Here is a 9,410-nt window from a genome sequence, read left to right on the forward strand (position 1 = left end):
TAATTATATCTCTGGTTTTCTGTGAACGTGGCAACATGTTGATGGGAAAAGCTCTGCATGTTGAACAAGTGCACGGTACCTAGCGTGCCATGCTCTTCTTTTTTGTCGTGGCATGGTTTGGCTCGCATCTTCCTTCTCTTATAAAATCTCCACCACGTCCAGTTTTCTGTTCAAATCGTTTTGATATATGATATAGAAAGAGAGAGAAGAAGAAAAGAAGAACAAAGATGCAATCCTCAAAGGAGAAGATGAAAAACATGGCAAGTGCTGCCAAGGAACAAGTCGACATCTATAAAGCCAAAATAGACGAGAAGGTCTGCTAGCTTCCGAGCTTTTCCATTGTACATTCATATATTTTGTTCCATTATATAGTAGTAGTATCTCTCAATCAATGATTAATTTGGGTTTGTGGCGTAGGCATCAACATCATGAAGTTAGAATCTTGATATACTACTTATAATGCAGAAAAATAGGTTATGCACTTATATCCTATGTATGTTAAATTGATCATTTTTATGATAATAAAAGTTATATTTAAAAGTGAAATAATTTGAGATATTTAAAATTAAAATAATTTGTTATCGGAGAGGGTAATATAATAACATAATTATTACACACTAACACTAATATGTAACCTCTTCAGCCACAAATTTAATGATGGGAAAAAACTTATTTTACTAAATTTGAAGACTATATGATCGTGCAAAGCTTGTGAGAGCTAATATATCTAATTTATACGTGCATCTTGAAGCTAAGGGTGGATGTTAATAGTTACATGAGAAATAAAGTATATGGGTTGATATTTGTGTAGGCAGAGAAAGCAACGGCAAGAACAGAAGAGGAGAGGGTGATAGCCCATGAGCACGCAAAGGCAAAGGAAGCTGGAGCAAAGATGGAGCTGCATGAAGCTAAAGCAAGGCATGCAGCAGAGAAGCTAAGCGCCAACCAATCACATTATGGCCTCCACCATGGCCACAACAACCCTCCCTTAGTAGGAACAACTCAGACTCACTACCAGCAAGGGCACCAGCACCAGCCACTTGGGGCAGTTCCTATGCCTGGAACCACTTATCCATCTTATCCACTAGGAGGAAACCCTAACCCTCCAAGGAACAAACATATATAATAGATCTATCTGTGTTTTGCTGTAGTACGTCTACTTCTTGTGTTATTACTCCTAGGAGTTTCTCTTTGCAGACATGAAATAAGAAGGGTTTCAATTTAGTCTGAATCCTTCCATGTATATTTGAGAGTGGCTTTGATTTCAGTAAATGTTTCCCCTTTTGTATTAATTCAACAATCTTTAAACTTCCAAGATGGTGGTACTTGTCCCATTGGCCATCATCATTGACGGTCCATTTCTCTCTAATCTTAAATTTGAATTTTATATATTCAATGAACATAAGCATTATCACGTACAGGTAAAGCAGTAGATAGAAGAAAGTTAAGCATAGAACAGTTAAGCACAAATTAGCATTATCACAGAATAACGATGAAGTTATAATTAAATCATTATGATTTTATGCGGAGTTTAATTTACTGAAATAATTTTTAATTAAATTTTACTTAATTAGATTTTACTTAACTTAGATTTTACTTAACTTTATTAGTTAATTAGATTTTACTTAACTTTTCATCGAATTTTGGATTTTTCAAAAGAAAGATTACTGAAGTTTTGGATTAGTTAATTAAAAGATTACTGAAGTTTTGGATTACTGAATTTTGGATTTTTCAAAAGAAAGATTACTGAAGTTAAGATTGGATTAGTCAAAAGAAAGATGACTGAAGTTAAGTATTATTCAAGTAAAAACAATTTTTGGTCCCTCTCTCCTTATTAATGGGAGTGACACAAAAAAAAAAAAAACCAATTCAAGGGCACAAGGCAACAGCCTGTTTCAATTTCTAATAAGGTTGGTGTTCCAGATAAAATGTATATCAGCCTTGTCAACTAACTTGAGTGAGTTATTGAACTGAACTGAATTTTTAAATATTATTAAGAAATTATAATTCCTCGAATTAGACTAAGAAATGACAGGGTTAACGAAAAACTCGACATGCAGATTTTTTTCATAAAATTTAAAATGTACGGAATTTGAGGAAAACTAATTAACTTAATTGTCATGTTAAAGCTAAAGTTTAAGCCCTGTTCATATTTCTATACGAATTGCGAGAACTTCTACCTGGACAGAGGAACTGTAAGAATGACTTTTCATTGTACATTTCCTTGCAAACGTAAACACACAAAAAATCAATTTCAACATGAAAAAAATTCAATGAATCATCACTCAATAAATATTATCATTACAATAAATCGATTTTATATAACAAAAAATATAAGAACAAAATACAAAGTGTACAAGAGAACACTCAATTTCAGGATCCAATAACAGGCTGGCCTTTTGGAACAAAAATATTAAAACTGATTTTCATACAGAATCATACTGACAGCACATTGAGTAACTCCTGAACCTTCTTTCATTACATGTTTAATACAATACGAAACTTGGATAACTAGCCTGCACTGCGCCTTATTTGGGATTTTTGCTTCAATCTCCACCCAGCAAAATACCAATTGTGTCTAGCACCTAATCTCGTAGGATCCTGCTTTTGTAATGTAACGAACCCACTCAACGGTATTGTACCCACTCTTCTCCCACACCTGAAGAGAGTAAATAAAGAAAATAGAATCACTTAGTTATGAAAGAAAACAGGGGAAAATGGAACAGTAGGTTGCGACGGATACGTACCTTGAGGAAACGGACACGTAAACCAGATGCTGTGAACATGGGAACCTGCATCAAGAAATACAGAACAAGTGTAAGTGGAAGTTTGGAAAGATGGCTCCACGAGTGAATATGATAGATTTCTTCAGAAATTTACCAACAGCAAAGGATCAATACGTCCCATCAAGCTTGGCCAAAAAGGGGGAAAGGAAAGTTAAAACAAAAAAAAATTATTATTTGATCATCTGCTTTTAAATGAACGTAGTTGGACAACATCTGATGAAGGATCAAGATTGTAATCCAGTGTCCAAATTCTAATTGTCATAATTTCACTTCCAAGAGACGGACAGAAGCAGACTTTTTATTTAGTTTATGAATCAGACACACTTTTGCCTTCAACTAACTCAGAACAAGTACTTTCTTTGCAACAGCTAGAAAATTGATGATTGAACAGACGTAATTTCTGTTCCAATTCCTACTGTATCCACTTTTCACTCCAAATAATAATAATAATAATAATAATAAATGCACATATAATACACTTGATCTGCAATTTAAAGCTTCAGCCATAAGATTACGTATGTATTTAGCACTGATGATAACAACATAAAACACTGAGAAGTAAAGAGCAGATATAGTATGACACCTGCCCATTTTCATGGAATTAGTAAACCAATAACACACCTGAAACTCCATCTGAATTGGTGGTCTAGTCCAAGATTTCTTTTCTGTTGTTGTGGAAATAAGTTCAACTTCTGCACTTAAGGTTGACTCGGTTTGCCCAGGGAATTTTCTAATCCTAGAAATAAAGGAAAAACAACCAATAATGATATTAGAATGACTAATCTACTATAATGAAAAACTAAAAACTAGAGTATAAATGGAAAATAGTGAGGGGTGCAGAGGGGAGCGTAACAATTGATTCATATATACATACACCATGGCTTTTCACCTAAAAAAACATATTGAATGATACCCACCAATAACTTCAAAGAATAATTGGAATTTTTCTATATGGAATAACAAAGTGAAATACCATAGTTCAAATAATAATCACAATGAAGATACTTACTTCCAAACCAAACAATCAATAGAAGCATTGTATTTTGCTCGGCCAGATGTAACTGTGAAATTTGTTTTTGCTGTTTGTTTTGGAACAGGAATCTTGACTACAACCCCAAGTGCAAACATTTTTGCACCAAAAACACTCTTTACCTGAAAAATATGTACTGAAAAAATAAATGGATATCCAACATGTAAATGGATAGCCAAGTGGAGGATGGCATATCAACAAGAGAATGGATATCCAACATGTAAAATTTCAAACCTTAACGTTCACTTCTATCCGGGATCGACCAAGTTCCTTGATGGTTGGCAATACTTTGAAGGGAAGATTAACTCCCTCAGTTATACGATACCTGCCCAGATATAACTATATTAGCTGATATTAAACACAAATCAATGACAATTCAAGCATCATTATGAATCCACCCAATCCTATATAGCTAGTTATTTTGTAATACCAAACAATGGTTAAACAAGATAAGTTTGAAGGACAAAAAACAAACAGTTGAACCTCCACCCCCACCCAAAAAGCAAACAAGGAGAACATTTGCTTTTGATTTCTGAAATTAGATAGCAAGAGATAGACTAGAAAGAAAAGAACCTACTTCATTAGTTCAAATTCACCATCAGGTGGTACAAAACTAACAGTCTTCTCTGAGTTGAACCTTGTCAAATTTACACATTGATGGAAAGTGACATCATCAAGCTCGATACTTTTACCACTGCAACATACATTTGTTGATAAGAGGGGGGAAAGTGATTAGAATAGGGAAAGAGACCAAACAGCAGGATAAAATGCCCTCCAAGTACACCATACGGAATAGGAACTAAAATGGAAAAACAAGAAAACAAACACCATATTTAAAACAAATCATTATCAATGCTAACATAACAGAAGAGCATAAAGACTAAAGTTTGAAATGACAATATTTAAAGGAAAAAAAAAAAAAACATTGGTGGCCAAAAGGGGAAATGAGTGCAACAGAAGGCTACCTTTTAGTAGGACGGGACTTAAGTTGTGCTTCTTTCTCAAGACCAATCTTGTCATTCAGACCCAACTTTAAATCAGGCATTCCAGAAAGAAAGCACTTCATAAGAATCTTCCCAGTGACATCACAACGCAGAACACTACCTAAATTCACAAACTAGTTAGCATGCGGGCAACCTAGCAAATATTAATATGGAGAAAAATGAAATCCACAGCCCACCTTTAGAAGACATAAGAAGATTTACACTTTCCACAATATCCAGGAAGACCTGTAAAGGGTGAATGTTATAACAGCACTAGCTGCATAGCAATCATTGTAAACAATAGATGTGACACTACCTCATTCTTTTTGTACACAAGCCCTTCTCTCCGCCAACCAACAGCACCAGTAACTTGTAAAGTTGCATTTGGAACAGGTCTATCTGTGGGCTTTTATTCAATGCACACAGAATATAGTCAAGAAAAGGATTTAAAGGAATACCCAACACCAGAGGGTAAAAATATTAAGTTAAAAAATATATATACAGATAGATAGAGTCGATAGACATTGCACAACACAGTCAGAGAACAGTAATAGAAACTGATATCAGCTTTATGGACAGAAGTTAAAAAGTTTGCATCACCATTTTTTTCTAATTATAATCTCTGAATTTACAACTTCATGTTGAGAAGAGGTGTAGGAAAAAAGATCAAAATAATATGGCATCAATGAAGAGAAAACTTGACCATGGTCCATAGGTATAACTCATGCCTTATCAATCAGAAACAGTGAAGAAAAAGGCTAGCTTCTAGCACAAACAAAACAGTTTATTTGTTCCTTATGAAGCAATTACAAAACAATTTAAAGTCTGCAGCAATGTCAACTTCAGTAATATGCATGAAACAAAAAGGTGTACATCGTGATAAAAAAATCATTTCACTTATGGTGACGTGTGTCAGAGACAGAACGGTACCAAGTATCAACACAGACTATATCCATAATGAGATTTGTAATCTTGTAAATCTCCAACAAAGGTTGACAACTAGATCATCAACTTAAGCTGTTAAGCAGCCAACCTACAGAGACTGTTTTTTAGACTTTATTTTGTCATGTCATCATCTCCATGTTTTCTCCTATCTGTACCCTTTCTTCATGGTAGCCACTAGCAAGTAGCAACAATAATGTTGGCTGGAATTTTCATATATCGATTATATGGAGCAAATGTCTTGCATATTATTTGATGTCCAGCATTTTCATACATCCATACATCTATGTGGTATTCTCTGAGATTTATTTTTTTGGTCATATCAATATCTCCCTGTTTTCTCCTATGATGTTCCAATCTATGCCCTTACTTCATGGTAGCTACTAGCAACAACAGTGTTTGCTGGCTAACCTTGGATGAAAATGGGGAACGCACTCCTTCCTGAGTGATATAAAGCTTTAAGATCTCTGGTGAAAGATTTTGTGGGTAACCAAAGTCCATAATTTCTGCAAAACAAAATAGGTAATAATCATTCACCCATTTAAATGACAAGTATTTTTTTCTCTCTCACAGAATTTACTCTGGCCTTCAACACTAAATAAACGTTGACTTGGCAAAATATATTTGTTTACCATTTCAATAATATAGAATACCTTCACAATGCAACACACCTAATAGTTATCAAGCAAGATCATTATTACAGTTGCACATACACAAGCACAATCAAACCCATGTCCACTACAATTAAAAAATCAAAAGAAAAACCCTAGTTTATTGCTTATTTTAAGCACACTAATTTTCATTGAAGTCATTACAATCATTTTGGTCAAGCTGTTGGGACTTGAGACCAACATAATGAAATTAGAGCCTGCCAAAGGCCTCAAGAGAGTAAGTAACTCATTGTATCCTTTCCTTTGTTTGCTTGCATTTTTGGCCGATTGTCACCATACACAAATGTGGGAATTTTTATATTCCTCCCAGATAAAAGCCTGGTTATAGTAGTTATCTATATAATTTAATTTGTATTTCAATGATAAGAATATCATTAAAATATATTCTAATTTCTAAGATGCATAATCATACTCAAGCTCTCCCTCTTCAGAATAGGTACTAAAGTAGACATGCATAACTCCTCACTTAAAGAAATTTGGGCAGATGTAGTTTTGCTTCGATATACTCTTATAATTTCTGAAATTTTCAAAATTAAAGGAAACTAAAACCCTTGCTTTGAGTTTCAAATTTAAAAAATAACACAGTAGACGATAATATCAAAGCAAGATCATGGAAGGCAATTAGTTGTTTTTCTGTATAAATTGCATACCATCTAGGAGCTCATAAATGAGTACAAAATTATTGCGAATTGCATCCTCGTCAAAAACTCCACCAAAGTATGATCGGAACAATGCAACAGCCTGGAAGTAAAAAAAAGTGCAATTATCAACCACCACAAATCACAAAGACCCTTTTTTTAATCATGACAGGTAGTAAAACTTTTGGAGAAACCATTCAAAAAAGATCTAAATGGTGTTAATGACAATTTGGTTTGTCAAATGTTGGCAATTGATCAAAGGCAACCTCAGCTGAGAGATAGGGCTTGTGAGCTGATTTTGTTCGCAGATTGAACTTTTAAGTGACTCTCTTAATGACATTTTAAAGGGTTTAGTTACTTCTCTAACTACTGATTACATGATAATGTCTCCAAGACTTACTAATAGGACAATTGGCCAAATAAACACAACATTACTGAGATCAATCCAAAGATAAACAACTATTAATTAACAAACACGTAAATTACTTTATAACTTTCCATTAACTCCCTCTTACTGGCAGAATTTATATCAGGACTTTTACTAGGATACTGCATCAATGTTATACTCCATTCCTATGTGTGTATATTTGACCTTAACACCTGTAACTAGTGCTCACCATTTCTTATTAGTTGAGAATCATTCCATCATGTGACAATAGGATGTGATGTAATGTAATAAAAGCATTGTTTAAATAAATTGTAATATTAGGGTAATTGTTTCTCTGCATTGCAGAGAAGCGTACATAGAATGAAGGTCAATTATAAAAAGAAAAATTTCAATTAGTCAACTGCTATGAATTTTAAGGCCAATCAGGTTATCATAATTATGGTCATACTACCAACTTATCCAGAATCAAACTACTACTCTGCTAGCACCTACAATATAAAAACTTTAGGGTCTCAAGCCACGGTTATATGTGAAAATTTCAATTGACATATTTCAGCTAAATCTGGTTGGCCTAAAAGATGAAGAATATAGTGGTTCAAGAAATAAAATCATAGATAGCACCAAAAAAGCTCCCACTATAGATGATGAAGCCAAGAAATAACACTATTAAACCCTAATTGATCTACATGACCCTTAGTACTTCTACATATCTCAAGTCAAGCCCGGCATGGTTCAGCACTCATCATTGCTCCTCCACTAATTTCATGGTAGCTTACAACCCTCTTTGTCCATACATCAAGTTTGAGCTAACTATCAGAATTTAGAAGGTTCCTCCCATCTTGTTAACTCAGAGTAGATTCAGTAGAAGGTAACACCAAACAACCATTTAACAAAACATTAACAACAACCAAAACAGGATTAATTATAAGCTAGATAGAATAAAGTCATGCACAAGCAGCACCCTAACAAGGTGAGCTACAGTACCTCAACAACAAACTTGAAAGCGCAAGCGACATTGGCATTGTTGCTAACAACAATGACAATGTAGACATTGCTGATCCTCATGTAAAAGAAAGAGCATCCACCAATCTGCCTCACAGGGCAAGTACCAAGCTCCTTCGTTTGCATAACATGCGTCCTAAAAGCATCCACCATATTTCCCCTACAATAAAATCACCAATTAGCCCTAGGTCTAGCCACGTCAATTCTTTCAAATAACAAACCACGTTATAATCGCTACATACAATACAAGCTATAATCAAAACGCGCTTACCATCTAGTTTTACTCCTAACTTGTTTTTATAATAAAAATATCCAAACATAAATCACATACATCACTTCAAAATCAATTTTATCAACGTTCATCCAAACAGTCACTGTGAGAGAGAAAAAAGTGGAAGAAACTAGAGTACCCGACATCGTCGCGATAGAGGCGGTTGATGAGAACGTCGCCGCGGAGGTTGAGAAAGTAAATGGCGGAAGCGGCAACCGGCATTTCCGGTCCACTTTTATCGGAAGATCAATCGGAGATAGTCAGATACGGTGGTTCCGCCGCGGATCTGTAGCGGAAGGCGACGTCGCCGATTTGGTGGATTGGATTCGATCGGACACGGGAAAAGGTAATGGGTGAATTTGAGTTTTTTTCCCCATATATATAAAAAAAATTACCAAAACATACTACTCTTTAATTATTTATATAGATATACATATTTATTATTCACATGTAAATTAAGATTGGGAAAACCCAAATTTACACTGCAATTTAAGAAAAATTTGATTTTTTACATCGAGAATTCAGGTTCAACCCAAATTCTCAACGTATTTTTTGTTTTTCTTTTAAATAATTTTTTAAAAATATTTTTTAGAAATATATATAAATAAAAGAAATTAATAAAATTAGAGAATATCATGATATTAAAAAAATAGTTAAAAATATTACAATGTAAATTAATTTTAAAAATTTACATTAGTT

At 34.1% G+C, this 9,410-nt stretch overlaps 2 protein-coding genes across 2 annotated transcripts; one reads left to right on the forward strand and one right to left on the reverse strand.

The window, feature by feature from the left end:
* The first annotated feature begins 174 nt into the window (after window positions 1-174).
* On the forward strand, window positions 175-1,358 carry LOC114392849 (late embryogenesis abundant protein 6). Its single transcript, XM_028354085.1, has 2 exons — window positions 175-314; window positions 812-1,358. The coding sequence occupies exons 1-2, from the start codon at window positions 228-230 to the stop codon at window positions 1,124-1,126; spliced, it is 402 nt and encodes a 133-aa protein (XP_028209886.1). The 5' UTR covers window positions 175-227; the 3' UTR covers window positions 1,127-1,358.
* An 892-nt stretch (window positions 1,359-2,250) lies between these two features.
* LOC114394101 (AP-2 complex subunit mu-like) lies at window positions 2,251-9,075 on the reverse strand. The gene is made up of 13 exons (XM_028355673.1): window positions 8,851-9,075; window positions 8,423-8,600; window positions 7,063-7,153; window positions 6,153-6,247; window positions 5,116-5,205; window positions 4,997-5,045; window positions 4,782-4,920; window positions 4,394-4,510; window positions 4,051-4,141; window positions 3,796-3,938; window positions 3,408-3,522; window positions 2,748-2,792; window positions 2,251-2,659 (listed from the first exon to the last, which is right to left on the reverse strand). The coding sequence occupies exons 1-13, from the start codon at window positions 8,931-8,933 to the stop codon at window positions 2,579-2,581; spliced, it is 1,317 nt and encodes a 438-aa protein (XP_028211474.1). The 5' UTR covers window positions 8,934-9,075; the 3' UTR covers window positions 2,251-2,578.
* Window positions 9,076-9,410: the final 335 nt, after the last annotated feature.

This window comes from Glycine soja, chromosome 17 (genome assembly GCF_004193775.1).
Source record: "Glycine soja cultivar W05 chromosome 17, ASM419377v2, whole genome shotgun sequence".
Taxonomy (NCBI): domain Eukaryota; kingdom Viridiplantae; phylum Streptophyta; class Magnoliopsida; order Fabales; family Fabaceae; genus Glycine; species Glycine soja.